The sequence below is a fragment of the Vitis vinifera genome, chromosome 16 (assembly GCF_030704535.1).
Source record: "Vitis vinifera cultivar Pinot Noir 40024 chromosome 16, ASM3070453v1".
In the NCBI taxonomy this organism is placed as follows: domain Eukaryota; kingdom Viridiplantae; phylum Streptophyta; class Magnoliopsida; order Vitales; family Vitaceae; genus Vitis; species Vitis vinifera.
In genome coordinates, this window is record NC_081820.1 from 19,993,299 (window position 1) to 20,009,822 (window position 16,524).

Genomic DNA, 16,524 nt, shown 5'->3' on the forward strand with positions numbered 1-16,524 from the left:
GAGAGAGAGAGAGAGGGGGTAACCGACGGGTCGCCCCCATCCCAACCCCGCCCTATTTATTCAAAACAATTATCTTCCCCATCTCATTTAAAAAATTAAACGTGGTAGGGTAGGGTAGGGTAGGGTAGGGTGGGGCGGGGTATCGTTTAACTTTTTTTTTTTTTTTTAAAATTACTTTTAAAATTTTTAATTATATTAAAATAAATATATTTTATAAATAATTAAATTATTATATTTTTTATAATTTATTTTATTAAAAATATTTTATTATTATCTATATATATTAAAAATAGTAAAATAAAAATTAAATTAAATTAATTTTAAATTAATTTTATATATGATTGGGTCGAGATGGGGTGGGGCGGGACGAGACGAGGCAATACCTGAACTTGTCTCGGGTTTAAAAAAAAAAAAATCCCAAACCCATCCAAAACTCGTTTATTAAAATCGAACCCCGTCCCATTAGAGGCGGGGCGGGTACCCGAAACACCGCCCCCACCCCAATTGCCATTCCCCGGGCGGGTAGAGAGGGGCGGGGGGAGAGGCCGGGGTAATTGTGCTCCGTAATGGATTATTGAGTGATGGAATTTAGTGGTCGCATCACAAGTTATTTAAACAATATTTATACAATGATTGAATAAAAGGAACACTTAACTTCTAGACTAGAATTTAATGGCATCAAAAATTCCATTCTGGTGGTAGATAGTGGAACCTTGAAATGGATGAGAGTTCTTCTTTTCCGGGTAGTCATCCAAAGGTGCAAACACGTAAGGTTTGTTGTTGAAGACTGCTATGGGGGTTCTTACTACATGATTACCATCTGTCCATTCAATAGCTCCTGAGATGACAGGCACCTGAACTATTGGCGATCCAGTTATGATCACTTTGAATGATTTCTTCTCCCCAACCTCTGAAAATGTTAGAACTGGTGGTTCCACAAGTACAGCAAAAGAAGGTGGCATTGTTATGTTTGAATGATAAGTGGAGTTGGGTGACCCAAAATTGGTTACAGTCCTGAGGTAGCTGGCCTGGACTGGCTCTCCATCTAGCAATGAGAGACCAAATGATGGATAGTTGAGATCCCATGCTTTCCCTGGTTCATTACTTGGACAAACGCTAGAGTCCCCAGTGATCATTCTTAGATGGGTTGTGTTGTAACCCTGTTTGCATAGGAAATCCACATAATCTGCTTCACTTGCATCAAAGACTAACCCAGGGTCCACTGCCTTCAGTGGGTTGATGTGCCCAGATCCATAGGCAAATTCAGCGTCTTCATTCTTCCTTGGGTCCATGATTGTAGCTGTAGCCGTAGATTGTGAACAATTTCTCAACATATGGTGTTTTGGAAAAGCTAGAGAGCAAGAATGAAAAGAAAAGAGAAGATCAGATAGAACTTTTAGTCACCTGTAGTCATGAGGGCAGACTTGATAGCAGCAGGAGACCATGTTGGGTGGGCGGCCTTGATATATGATGCAGCACCAGTGACATGAGGGCAAGACATAGATGTGCCGGAGATGATGTAGTAGTCAACTTGCCTATCATCGAACACCCATACTGAAGAGAGTCCACGGGGAGACCAGGCCGCAAGGATGTTTGAACCAGGGGCAGTTACATCAGGCTGTTTTTTTACATTCAAAGATGTCAGTCTTATATCATCCTCTAAGGACAATCCAACATAGAATCTATGTTGAAAGATGTATTCACCCTCAGTGGTAACGACCTGCTCCTAGCCATCCATACGGTATTAAAAAGCGTTTACTTGATTAAGAGGAGCTTCTATATATAGTGTTAGAAACTTGTCCTCTTATATAGGTGGGATATTACAATCATTTCATGATAGCATTTGTAATGGTCCTCTTCCGATAGCTAGTGTGGATATTTTCTGCTTTGTGCCCAATAGACCCTCATAGTTTCAAAACACATTTGCATCGTTAAGAGGAGTCTGTGCATATATATATATATATATTATAAAAAAAAACTTTTTCTTCTATTCGATATGAGATATCACAATATTGCTGCATACCTTGAGAATATCTGGACTAATAGGGTTAGGACCTCTTGAGGAGAAGGAGACAACTGTAGGAGCCATGACATCTGTTGTTGTCTCGGTGGAAAGAATAGTTGCAGTTGGATATCTGGGAAAAAAAAAAAACTCAAAACCCTCATTAGAACTACTCTGGAAGAGGTTTCTGAGAATTTATACTTTTGAAGAACCAAATTGGTCTGCAGTTATTTACTCTGTCGTTCTGATGTAGTCAATTAGCTTCAATCGGTCATCATAGCTGATCACCACTGCTGGTACAGGGAACGCAAAGGCAATTTCATCAAATGGGGAGGCCATTATGAGGCCTACAGCCTCAGCAGAAAAGGCTCCCGAACTATCAGAGAGGATATTGCAGAGGACAACTGCTCCTCTGGTTTTGAGTGTGCTTAGAGTTCCTGGGAAGCAGATGCCTGCGATGTCTGGGCTCATAGCTGAGGTTATATTTGCTGCATCTCCCGAGTACACCAAGGGGAATGAAGTGCCATCCAGATGGAAATTATTGAGCGAAGTTCCCTTTATTTTCCCAGACATGAAGAAAAAGAAAAATTATTTGTTTCAGATAAGATTGATAAACTAGTGAATGGATTTGAATGAAGAAGGGCTTACAAGAATTGTTTGTCCATTGCCAAGCACCACTTTGGTAACAAAGCTCCTGTCAATGGTGCTAGCAGCCACTGTTAAAGCCCAAGGGGCATAGTTTGAAATTTGTCTCCGGTATGGCCCCTTATTTCCTGCAGAACAAGAGGTCAAAATTCCATTTTTCATGGCATGGAAAGACCCAATAGCCACTGGTTCCTTGTTGTACGCGGCTGGCATTTCAGAACCCAGGGAAATTGATAAAATGTCGACTCCATCGGCTATTGCATCATCAAAAGCAGCTAGAATGTCTGCAGGGCTGCAACCTCCTCCCCAGCATACTTTATACACGGCCAGCCTTGCATTTGGAACTCCGCCTCTTGCAACACCGCTGGCTATCCCGTAGTAGCTTGCGTTTTCCACTGCTCGCCCTGCTGCAGTTGAGGCAGTGTGACTCCCATGTCCCAATGTGTCCCTTGGTGATTTGGTATCACGGAGAGGGTCGGCCAAATTGTCAGTATCATAGAAGCGCGCTCCTATGATCTTGCTGTGAATTATATCTTCATCAGCTTTGAACCAGTAGGTTGATGAGAAATAAAAAACTTGAGAGAACAAGAGAGAGAGGTCACTTGTTGCAGGTGAAGTTATTTTCTGTCTGGCATATCCCTTTCCATTTTGCAGGTGGGGGACCAAATCCTTCATCCCTGAAACTCGCGCTCTCCGGCCAAATTCCTGCATAATTGCATAAATGGATTATGATTTCTTTTCTGAAGATCATGTCATCAGTTTGTAGGATTAACTCAAGTCTTATTTTCAAGTTCACCTGTGTCTAGCATTCCAATGATAACATCTCCTTCATAAGACCCCATAGGGGGTTCTGGAAAGCTCATAAAATCCCATGATCTTGTAGTGTGAAGTTGCACTTTGGTGTTGGGAAACACTGAAACTACTCCCTCCATATCTAGAACTCAAAAGCAGTCAAATTAGTGAAAAACATAGACCAGATTTATTATGTTAGCTCAAGATCAATGGCCATTATACCAGCAATTCTTGCCACTTCTTCGTCTGATAGTCTGGCCACAAATCCGTTAAAGCTCCGTCCATAACTGTGAAGGAGCGATTCCTTTGCCAAAGATGAACTGGACTCAAGAAATTCAAATGTTTTACTAATTGCAGAATATGCATATAATCTATAGTAATGTAAAGACACTGTGTTCTTGGTTTAAGATGAACCCATTCTTTCTTTCTTATAACTATTATTACTGACCTGCCAAGGACCTCTACTAGCATGTTGTGGTGTGTCGAAGCAACTGATGCATCTCCCTTTGGAAGATCTCCCATGTACACAACATGAGCCTGAAACAAATACAGTGATAGTATTGTAATTCTTGAAACTAAAAGCTAAAAGGGATCGAATATGAAGAGTTATGAAGAGGTGTAAGCATTGGACCTTTCTCTGCTGTTCATAACCATGACAGTTCAGCACCAACGCTGCAAGAAAGAAAGGGTAGAGAAGAGAGATCAGCTGTCTACCCTTGGCCATGGTGTTTAGTTTGTAAGTTGCAGGCAGGTTATGCCAAATGATATGAACTCTAAGGTCATTTATATGCATGAATACCGATCTGGCCTATGTATCTCTTATGGGTGAGAGTTGGCCTAAGCCGGCTATCATAATTACCTCGTCCTTGGATTATCTCTGTTGGGAAACATGCCTAGCACAACCCCTTGAATGGGTTTGGGTGTGGTTGTCGTAATAATCGTCTCGTCTTTCTCTGTTTCCTCCTTGTGAAGCTGGCTGCTGTTACATTGCTTTGGAGACTTCACCTGTTTCTACAAGGTGGAAGAGGAGACAAACCAGGTGGACCAGGCTGGATTTGAGTCAGTGAGTGGAAATTAACTAGGCTAAGATTTATCTGAAGTACCTTGATCAAACTATATATTTTCCCTATCACCAGCAATCTAACAAAATCAATAGTATTTTGGACAAATTAATATCATTGTGGTTCAGAAACTAGAAGCAAGAACAGAAGTAAAAGTGTGTTGTCAGTTGCCATGCGGTATTGGATCATATATGCAGATAAAGTCATATGTTGGGTAATAGTTTTGCCTTGATGTTCAACTACATGTATTGATTAATTCCTAGTTGGAACCCACCAATTGTGAGAATTGATAACAATTTTTACTAAAATGATATTTTATTTCATTCAAGTCATTAATAAATACATAACATTCTTTATTTAGAATAATTAAATATACTTGGATTATAATTTTATATTTATATATCCAAGTAATTTCAACTTGCTCCTTTTGAAGTAGAATCACTTTTTGTAATATCCTGTAAGTACCTAAGCGTTCATTTCATTACTTCCCAATACTACTTGCAAACTAAATTTAACATAAATCTACTCACAACTCTCACTATATTGGCAATGTATGGTCTCGCGGATACCATAACATACATTAAACTTCCAATAGATGAGACATATGGAACCTTAGTGATGAAGTCTATTGGTGGGCAATGTTCCATAGATAACCTAAAGTAATTTGCTAGAATCACTTTTTGTAGTACCCTACAAGTACCCAAATGTTCATTTCATTGCTTTCCAATACTGCTTGCAGCCTCAATTTAATATAAATCTACTTACAACTCTCATTATATTTGCAATGTATGGTCTCGTGCACACCATAGCATACATTAAACTTTCAATAGATGAGGCATATGGAACCTTAGTCATGAAGTCTTTTTTCTCATATATTAGTGGGCAATGCTCCGTAGATAACCTGAAGTAATTTACTATAAATGTTCTATCTTAGCATTAACCAAAATTAGTAAGAAACTTAAATATTTTAAAATTATTTAATTTTTATATAAAAAAGTCAAATAAGTTAGATGAATTTAAAGTAAAATATAAAAATAATTTTTTGATTTTATATTTATTTATTATTCTTTTCACTTTATATTTCATTTCCTTCGCATTTTCCCTTCAATTTATTGGGAATCAAATATAACCTAAAGATATAAACACATTAATACAAGGCAATGATTGCTTCAATATAACATTCGCTTAAAATTTATTTTTTTCCTGAAATTCTTAAAATTCAAAAATGAAAAAAAGGTTCTCTTTCCACTAAATTTATTTAAAATGATTAATTTATTTTTTTTACAAAAAATAATAAGGTTTGGACTTTGAGAAAAGCTCAAATTAAGATTTGGTTCAATTTTATATGGAATTCACATCCCAAAGTTCAAATATAAACACATATTATTGTCTATTTAGTAGAAAATAAAAATAGAAATAAAAGTAATTATAATTTGGGATTGTATTTATAAAGATCTATATTAAGATTTGAGATAACTTAAGTAAGATTTGAAATATATTGCAACATCTACAAAAGAACAAATATACACAAAAAAAAAAAAAAAAAAGGTGCTTCAACCTTTCAATCATAATTATGGTGGCATGCATAGATTAATTAATTGTGTGGGTTGAGAATAATGGTTAGCTTCCCCTAATTGAGGTGGCAACTTGAGTAGGTCATCTCATATTTATTTATTTATTTTAAAAAAATATTTAAAAATAAATAAATTTATTTAATGTAGAATGTCTCTTTTCTTCGGTTTTTTTTTTTTTTTTTGACAAAAATAATAAGTAGGTTTGAAGTTTAAGGACTATTTATGAATTTTTGTACAATTTTACACCTAAACCGTCATAAGTTGAAATTAATAGATGAATAATTTAGTGAATAATTAATTTAAGTTTATAAAAAAAAAAAGAAAAGGAAGAATATATATTAAAAACTATGGACAATAAGGCTTTGAAAATAGAAAATCAAGTAAATAAATAATTTTTTTCTAAAAAAGAATAATATATATGAAAGAATAAAGATATACGGAAAGCATGTTTACAAAGTAAATTATTTATTTATTTATTTTATAAAAAGAAATAATATATAATAAAGAAATATGAAAATAGATGATTTAGAGAAATATGAAAATTAAAGAAAAAGTAAATAAAGAAATTATATAAAATTTGTTATATATATGAAAAATAAAGAAATATGGGAAATAAGGTGGACTGAAATATAAAAATAGAAGGTTTAAAATTTAGAGTAATGGATAAGACATCAACAATATACGGAAACAAAAGGATAAAAATATGAAGAAAAAAAAAAGAGATTGAAAATAATATTTTATAATTCCACATATTAAAGAAAATTTAAATATATGAGTATTTACGGGGAAATAAATCTTCGAATAAAGTTTTAAAATTTAGGGAAACTTGTGTTCTTATGACAGTGGTGGTAATTTGTGACTAGAACATTTTGTTGAGCATTATGTTGTATAGGGTTTAATACTAATTGTTCCCACTTCATTCTTCTATATGTCCTACCATTAACTTTACTGATTACATTTAGGGACTCTATAAAGGCAAACTAAAATTGAAAATTGAAAATTTAATACTAATTGACTCTTTTAATAGCTGATATTAATCGACTGAAAATTGAAAATTAAAGCAAACTAAACTCATATGGTGACTGGTTTTTGGCCGTTGGATGAGTCAAAAGTAGCCTCAATAATTAGCCTGCAACAAGCCACCTTCCATATAAGTCTAAACAAATAGGCTACAAGCCAAAAGTAGTCGCCTATCATAGAATGGTCAGTTACACCAATATATTTACGCTGAAATAACTCATCGTTTGGGTTGCAGTGGATTCGAGATAAATGAATGTGAAAAGTGAAAACCATGGTGAAGAAGAAACCCCGAAATTCAAATGCTCCAATCGATCTCACCTCTGCAGACTCTAGTAAATTCAATTCTCAACTGTGCCATCATTCTCCTTTTCTTTTCTCTCCACTTCTTCTTATTCTGTTTACATTTTCTTGGGTGAGGGTATTTGTTTTTTGTTTTTTTTTTTTGGTTCATTTCCCTTTGTTTGGTTGCTGAGAAAATGGACAAAATGAAATTAACGTTCCATTTTTTTCTTCAAACTAGTGAGAGAGGGAGGCAGAAGCACAGTCTGAATTTACTGTATAGTTTGATGAGGTTGGTTTCAATGGAACTTTTACTATGTTACTGATAGAAAATGCAAAAATTCAACTTTTAAGTTTGCGTTGTTATCTCACATTTTCTTGGGAGCCAAACAGTGGGTGAAGTGTGGATTGTAACCTTATGCTTCAAGAGGTTCATTTTGGCCCTGAATTAGGGTTTGGCTATGCTAGTATTGTTTGGGTTTGATGTGCAATTACAAAAAGCTATTTAGATTATTCAAATTAAATATATGTCAATTACACTTACAAGATAACTTTAAAATGTATATTTTTACTTATTTTTATCATTTTTTGGAGTTTTTTTAAAACATTCCTATGAATTTTAAATATTTTTCACTCCATCGATATTTGTAAAAAAATATCCACCAATATTTCTTCGATATTTCCGGTATATCCGTAAAATCGAAGTACCGATATATCTGTAAAAACTGATATTTCAGTCCATGGTCTTAGTTAGGTTATATATGTTTGGTGAAACATACTAGGGAAAGCATGAGGAAAAGAAAATAAAGAAAAAAAGTAAAGAAATAGAAACTAAAGTTTGTCATCCACAAAGGCATTGAATGAAGGCAAATTTGGATTAATTATTATCGGCTTCTCACTGTGTGCCAATCTTACATTGTTCACCAACGTAGAACAAAGGGTTATAAAACTGCCGAATTTAACAGCATATTATTTATCTCTCTCTATGACTCTCGCTCAGCTCTCAGTTCACTGCTTGGCATTTGAGTCTCACTTCTCCATTTTCAAGGACTCCTACATTTCCAAGTTTCACCATCGAAGCCGTGAATTCTCTGAAGAACAAACCTTGATCTTTAGCAAATGATTCAACAATCCATCTAGTCCTGTAATCTGTAAGCAGGGCCTGATCTGATCCAAACAAGCCCTCCCCTGCCATTAGTCGTAGGTAATAGTCATTGTCAAAAGTGGAAGCAGTCGAGTCCAGAAACTCTCCAGCATTGCGATCCCTATTCGGCTTCGGGCATTTCTTCTTCAGCCTTTCTGCAAACTCGGTGTTCATGGTAGGATCAACGTCATGTACCGAGCTAAAGTTGTGAACCCGAGCTTCAAAAGAAGAACAATGTGAGAAGCCAAGACTGTGTCCACCAGATAGAGCAACCAAATCCTTGAGTCCTAAGCCCCTTTGAGCAAAGCTCTGAAAGAGTTGAGTTACATTGAAGGTTGGAGCTGGTAGGTTAACGGTTTCAGAAGCTTCGGATACCCTCCCATCTTTCCTTCCTTTGAGTACATTCCAATACGGGCCTCTGGACTGAGAATATCAACAACAATGGAAAACAATATCATTATAAACATATAATGAGGCCTTTTATCTGATAAGAAGCAACAGGCTAAGAGATTACCATGGCTACAACATCTCTTGCTGCAATGGCGATGATATCAGCACAAGAAACTGTCCCCGGACATGCCATTTCCAGCTTAGTTTTCGCGTCTTCGATCACATAGAACGATGCAAGTGAAACATTAGGAGGACCATCTTTCTCCGCTTGGTTTCCCGGAGTTGAGTCCAGCAACACCGATGCATCACACCCCTATTAATAATGTGGCATGAATCTATATAAATATATATGTTCAAGCACAGAAAAAAAAAAGAAAAAAAAAAAGGAGACATATTTATCATACACTCGTACCCTTATAAAGCAGTCATGGAAGAACATTCGAAGGATTCGAGCTGGAACTTTAGGGTCATTGATCGAAGCTTTGCGAACAGTTTCAAAGATGATATTCTCAGCTTGTGGACATGTTTGATGGTAGTAATGCACGTCCAGCGATCCTTTGGATGTGGAAAGCATTAGCAACAGAAGGAAAATGGCTAAGACAAAGTTGGTTTTTGGAAGGAGAAGAGCCATTTGTTTGGAAGAAAAGAAAAATGAATGTAGAGTAGAAAGTTGATGGATAAAAAATTTAAGTATGGAGATATATATATAGTCAATAGTCAACACATTGTTAGATAATTTAATATACTTTAAAGTTACTCAACTTAGGGATTGGCATTGTGTGGAAACTAGCTAGAAGCTGCTTTTGGAGTGTGCTTAGGGGTCAAGTATTTACAACTAAGCATTCTCAACCACAATGTTCCAACTTCTGTGTGAATATTATACAAATAAAACTGTCTATACAAGTTGCTTGACGCATTGTCAACCCTTGGATGAACAGTGATCAACAGAACCCAGGTCTTTGATGATGTTGATAGTGACTAACCAAACCTCTTTCACATCTGCCAATGTTATTTGGTATGTTTATGGTACTTGGTCTATTAAATGAAAGCTTAGGAGTTAGGATCAAGGTTGTGGTCTTTGTGGGTGGATTTTGTTACATACGGAAGGTTTAGTTGTATGGGAGTTGCATTGGATAATTTCCTATGGGCTGATTCGAATAGCGGTTGGTTTGTATGTATCCATCACCATGTCGGTCTAAGGAGGCGTACGGTTGGTGAGATATGGAGTACAAAAATGGTGTACTGCATCATTTTATAATTGAAGAAAGAAAGGACCTAAGTGTGAGTTGGATGTGCAAACAGAAGAAAAAGAAAGTGGAAATTTGTTTTTTGTGTTTTTTAAAAAGAAAATAATAATTTTGTAATTTTAAAAATATGTTTCATAAATTTTGATTCAAAACAATTTTTTTAGTTTAATAACAAATTTAAGGTATTTTAAGGTATTTTCATATTTGATTTCTAAAATAAAATCTTATTTATAAAATAATAGAGAATTGTTTTGAAAAACTATTGTGAAAAACACTTTTAAAAACTGGTTTTGAAAATGATGATAAACAAGCCACATTTTGGATACACACTTTTTTGGATGTAGCAACTTTAAGGCTGCCACAATCATCAAATACATAAAATCAGCCCACTTACCTAGATAGCCCTAAACTTTGTAAGGATTATACCTAATATTTTTTTGCACCAAATGAATTTCAAGAAAAGGTAGAACGAGTAAAAAATAATTTTATGTTTTCAATAATAGAAAGCTATTTCAAAATTTTTCTAAGACTGTTTAGTCTTTGTTTTCTATTTTCATTTTAAAAAAAAAAAGTGAAATGAAAATTAGTTTTTAGAAAATAAGTAAAAGTTCATCATTTTTAAAAAAATAAAAGAAAAGTATAAAAATAAATAAAATTAAACATAATATCATTTTTTTCTCTCTCCAGGATTTAAAATCGATGCTGAAAATATTTAAATATAATATTCATTTAAATTACACGTATATGAATTTTATTTAACTTAATAAAAAAATTAAGAATCAAATAAATTTCAAATCAAACCATAGTTTATACATAAAATATATTAATTTTTAAAAATAATTTAAAACTTAAAAACTTATTTAATTAATATTAGAAATTTATGAATAAAAATTGGACTAAAATGACTCTATTGTTTCTTTTATATATAAAATAGATATTTCTAATTTTTTTTTTTTTGCTAATCAAATAAGTCTCAAAATTAAATAAAACTTAATGAGTTAGAATACAATAATTTTTAAAAATAATTTGAAACTCAAATAATAAGCTTTGTACATGGGTCTTGTACTTTCCACTCTATGATCTATTAATGAACTTTTTGTACATGCTCTTTTCTTCCATGGGATTTGTTACAAAAACACCAGCATGAAGTACTAGGGTCTATTTCTGATTTTTAGAGTATAAACCTAAGTTATATCTAGGGTTAATTGGTTAAAGGGATCAAAATAACCCCCATATTTGTAAATATAACACACAAGTCAAAAAACAAAAAAGTTGACCCGATTGAGACAAAAATGCCCTTTTTTATTTTTTCTCTCCGACATATACAACTTCTGATTTCCCTTTCCCCCCTTATTTTTCCCTCCAAAACAACTTTCCCTTTCCCTTTGTTTTATAGCATATTAGGTTCTAATTTTTTTATTCGGTCATTGGTTGCTCTTCTCTCTCTTTTCCTACGGAGATCAAGTTTAACTTCTTACCATTGTTTCATCTATTCTTAATTATTGGTTACGAAAATATGAAAAAAATGTAAGCAACTAACAATTTCTTTTTTATATCATCATTTTATTTCTTTCCGTTTATTGAAAATTCAAAATCTCACTTCAACATTGTAAGTAAAAAAATAGAAACTCCATTGTTAGTTCTGAACAAGTAAAAAGTTCATTCAAAGAATTTTTACCTGAACTTAACAATAGTTGAGTTGCATTAACAAAGAACTTAACCACAGTTAAATTCACAGTCAGAATTTTCACCTGAACTTAACAGTTGTTTAATTGCATTAACAAAGAACTTAACCACAGTTAAGTTCACAATCCGAATTTTCATCTGAACTTAACAGTAGTTGAGTTCCATTAACAAAGAACTTGACCACAATTAAGTTCATAGCAAAAAAATTTCACCTGAACTTAACCACATTTAAGTTCACAATCATTATTTCACAGTAGGTGGGATTTTTGCTTAGTAGCTTCGCTTTCTTTTGCTTCACTTTCTTCTGCTTCACTTTTTTCTTCTGTTCACAATTGACATTTTTTCTTTTTTGCCACTTTTTAAAATCTTTTTCTCCTATCACTCTTCAATGAACTCATTGTTTCCTTTGTGCTTGAAGATATAATATGTGATAACTTGAAAAAAATATAATAACAATTTTTCTAAGGATTCGGAATGAAATAGAGGATTTCTAGGGTTTTTGAAGGAAAAATGATATTTTTGTTTTGTGCATCAAATGAAGATAATGAAATAAAATAAGATGATGAAAGATGAGAAATCGTTTTGTAAATGAAGCGGAAGAGGAGATGACTTTTCCGTTTTATGCACCAAAGAAAAATAATGAAGTAGAAGAAGACGATGAGATATTTTTTTTGGAAAAATGAGGAGTCATTCTGTAAATGAAGGAGAAGAGGAGAAATTCTATGTGTTGGAGAGATAAAAGAAGAAGGACATTTTTGTCTCAACCGGGTTAACTTTTTTCCTTTTTGACTGGTGGGTTATATTTGCAAATATGGAGGTTATTTTGACCCCTTTAACCAATTAACCCTTATATCTATTGTACCAAGACTTAAAAATCTGTCTTTGTTTATGGTCAATTTCCATTCCTTCTTTTAGGAAAAGGTTTCATTTTCTTATTTTGACAATTTGGTTTTCTAACTTTTCTTTTAGAGCTTTGATAGAAAATGGGCTGTTGGGTTGCAATTAAAGAATGAGTTGTAGGGAGGCGAGATAGAAATTAAGGACAATTAGAAGATTCATGTAGGAAAGTTAGATGTAGAAGCATTGAGTTGAAAGATCACTGAAATGTTTCTTTTCTCTAAATAGAAAAATTTAATTGATGACTTTGTGGCTATGGCATTTAATTTGATGGTTACAAATTAAGTCCAATATAGTTTTGAACACCATCTCTTTTGCTTTCTAGCTTTAAGTTGGAGTTTGAGATATATCAAGTCAAATATTAAATTGAGCTCCATTTTTTGTACACCTTGTAAGACCCACATTTTAGTGTTCTTCATTCGACCTTCATACTTCATTTATGTACATTTTTAAATAATTTTATTTATTACTATCATCAAAATATGTGTAATTTGGATAATTTCGAGTGACCAATGGTGGTAAATATTATATGTGATGTTAAAGAGGAGGGTCCATGATTTCAAGATAAATGTGAATGCTATATATAAATACAAAACCTATACACCAATTGTTATACTTGTAAGTAATTTGGATGGTGATATTTAATGATGAAGCCTCGATACCATGTTTTTGTTATGTAGGGCTTGGAGTTCTCCGATCTCCAACTATAATGGTACACCCTCTTAAAATTGATTATAAAATGCATATGCACATCACACATTGTTTATAACTCAACGTTTGTTCAAAATAGATGTTTTTTTTCCTCTAAATTCTCATTTTTCTTCACATCTCTTTCTTTTTATGTTTCTCAAAAATAAATTTTAACTTAAATCATTAAATATTAAAGATTAAATTTTGAACCATCTTGGATTTAAATTGCATGATATAGATTGGAATACATGTTGAAATATTTCGATATAATTAACAAATTTAAAAGTAATTATTATACATAAGTAGTTACATTAATTGTTTGAACTAGGTTATTGTATATCGATATTTGAAGATATTTTAATTAGTAAAATTTAATTTAATTTTATGGTTTGTAATTGTTTCCCTTTTTGTTTATTTAATTATATAGCAAATCCATTATATTAATAATGAGACAAAAATATTACTTTTAATAGAAAATCTTCAAAGATCACGCTTCTACAAGTGTCATTGATAAAATTAATGAAAATGAGATTCATTTAAGTGTTATTGTTTAACATTATGCACATCATTGTTAACTAAAACATACAATGATATAGCATAAAATGACACTTTTAGACATGATCTTTTACCTTTCTTTGTGTTCTTGGTTGCCTTTTTCTTTTTTGGAACATATTGATCTAACAATATAAAATATCTTATACAAAAAAATACGAATTTACCTTGTGTCTTTAAAAATCACTTTAAATTTTTTTTAATTTGAGTTGGTTAAAAATTTTAACCTCAATTTCTTTAAACAAGCTTTAGAACTATCATCTTTCAATATAAGCCTTTACGAGTTGTAACTTATATAAAAATTATTCCTATTTTCTAATTTCAAACAAAAAACATAAATTATATCCAAGCAAATACTTAGATATCTAATTCCACTACATTCAAAACATTCTTGCACAATACAAGACGTATCTCGACTACTAAGATGCAACGTTTAGTGATCTTACTAATTAAATCTTATAGTAGAGATACCTATTGGATTCATCTTAGGACCTTGAAATTGCAAACTTTCATTATTAATTTTCAAGGATATCTTTCCTCCATTCCTTTGTTTTTACTAATGCATAGTTATCCAAGGACATCAACATGAATTAAGGCATTTTCAAGCTAAAAACTTGGACAAGTTGAAAGTTCCTTAAAGCAAGAAGAGAAGAATCAATTGAGAGGAAAGGGTAATGGATAGGGAAAGGGAACAACTCCATTGTAAACTAACCTACATTAAACAATTGATGCAATTTGTGTAGTAAAACCACACTTTATTCAAGCCTTTCATCCTGCAAAACAAGAATAGGCATTGAAGATTAATGCTTATTATGATCAATAGAAATTTCACAATCCACATAACAAATATACATTTACATTTGAACTAAAAAGATATCAATGTAATATTTTAATTTCACTTGAACTTGCTTTATATATCTTGACAAAAAATAGTTCAAAATTCAAAACATACTCTTTAGGAGAAGAACATTTTTGTATTCATACAAATAACGATGGTTTATGTTAATATAATTTCAATATTATTTGACTCCACACTCACTAAATGCGATTTTTAACATACTTAAAAAAACCTGGTATTGAAAATGACAAATATGCATGAAAAATATTTTTTATTCATAGTATTAATATTTCATGTTAATATAATTATAATTCATTTAACTCGTTCTAACGTAATATTTAACACGACTTCAATTAAATAAAATGAGATTATGGTAATATAACTTTTATTTTAATTAATATTGTATTTAACAAATGTGGTTTTCAACCTACTTCGATTAAAAAAATGTCAAAAATGACATGTTCGAAGATTTTTTATTTTTTTTCAAATTCATACTAATAAAATTGTTTCATCATTGCATGTTAATACAGGACTCAATTTTCAATTCAACAAATGCAATTTTTAGCATAACTTCAATTAAAAAGAAAAAAAAAAGAAAAGAAAACATCACAACCGTCATCCCAAATTTTCCAAAAATGTTTGTTTAAAAAAAATTCAATAAATTAAATGGAATATATTAATGGAACAATATAAAACAATCTCTTTTAAAAAGGTTGTTGTATTTGTATTCTCACCAAAATCAAGGCCCTCGAGGTGCAGCAGAATAAATGGGAGCCAACCCACACGATTCTGATAGGCCTTCGCCACTCCCTGCATTTGATGTTGTTGCTGCGGCCTCTCCTGTTGTTACCCTTGGAACCACCAAAGTTCCGCCCACCGATGTTGCGATCGCCGGAATAGTGCCGCTCCCTGTGGCTCTAATAATATCAGCCTCCGCGTTTTTCAGCAACCAACGGATGGTCTCGCCTTCTGATTTGAGGCCTAGCTGCCTTGTCAGCTCAAATAGTCTCGCTGTGGAATCCGACGACATCCGGATCCTCCTGCCACGCCCTTCCACTTTCACATGTCGATCCACTGCCCGCTTTTTCGGCAATGCTATCACTGTTTTCATCGATATTTCTTGTTCTCCCTCGGCCTCCCATGACTTGGAAACGGAATCAGAAGAGGCAGGAAAAGCCGCAGAGATTTCTAATGTTGTAGGCTTCTCAATTGAAAGGTTTTCCTCATTTGGATTCGAGGGCGACGCCATTCACACTTCTTCAAGTTTTTCGTACTAAAATGTTAAAAAATTAAAAACAAAAATGGAAAATATTGAAAAGAACAAACCTAGAAAATTAGTGGATGCTTGATGGTAAGGAGAGACCCAATTCTATATAAGGGCAAGAAACCATAAGATGCAAACCATAGTAAGTTCATGAATTCAATGGAAGGATTCAATGGAAGGTGACTATGAGACAGTTAGGACAATATAAATTTTTAAAAACCATTTTACCCATTGAAAAATTATTTTAAAATGTTATTAGATAAGACTAATATTTGCATTAAATAAGGAAGACAATAATAATAATAATAATAATAATAATAATAATTTTTTCACTTTAATGACACCATTATAATAAATTTTCCTTGTATAAGACAATATTTAATGCCATCTTAATGATTTTTTTTATCCATATAGGTGGTGGCTTATTAGAAATAAATGCTATC

The 16,524-nt window shown here is 32.9% G+C and overlaps 3 protein-coding genes across 3 annotated transcripts; all 3 read right to left on the reverse strand.

Annotated features, from left to right (window-relative positions):
• Positions 1 to 662: 662 nt before the first annotated feature.
• LOC100248908 (cucumisin) lies at positions 663 to 4,225 on the reverse strand. Its single transcript, XM_002264460.2, has 10 exons — positions 4,071 to 4,225; positions 3,888 to 3,976; positions 3,662 to 3,759; positions 3,444 to 3,581; positions 3,250 to 3,352; positions 2,651 to 3,167; positions 2,238 to 2,557; positions 2,024 to 2,135; positions 1,405 to 1,618; positions 663 to 1,300 (listed from the first exon to the last, which is right to left on the reverse strand). The coding sequence occupies exons 1-10, from the start codon at positions 4,161 to 4,163 to the stop codon at positions 663 to 665; spliced, it is 2,322 nt and encodes a 773-aa protein (XP_002264496.1). The 5' UTR covers positions 4,164 to 4,225.
• Positions 4,226 to 8,213: 3,988 nt separating this feature from the next.
• Positions 8,214 to 9,576, reverse strand: LOC100254001 (peroxidase 66). Its single transcript, XM_002264415.4, has 3 exons — positions 9,320 to 9,576; positions 9,032 to 9,220; positions 8,214 to 8,940 (listed from the first exon to the last, which is right to left on the reverse strand). Exons 1-3 carry the CDS (start codon positions 9,536 to 9,538, stop codon positions 8,377 to 8,379), a joined length of 972 nt encoding a protein of 323 aa, XP_002264451.1. The 5' UTR covers positions 9,539 to 9,576; the 3' UTR covers positions 8,214 to 8,376.
• A 5,980-nt stretch (positions 9,577 to 15,556) lies between these two features.
• LOC132255305 (transcription factor TCP9-like) lies at positions 15,557 to 16,066 on the reverse strand. Its single transcript, XM_059743388.1, has one exon. The coding sequence runs from the start codon at positions 16,064 to 16,066 to the stop codon at positions 15,557 to 15,559; it is 510 nt and encodes a 169-aa protein (XP_059599371.1).
• Between the last annotated feature and the right edge of the window lie 458 nt (positions 16,067 to 16,524).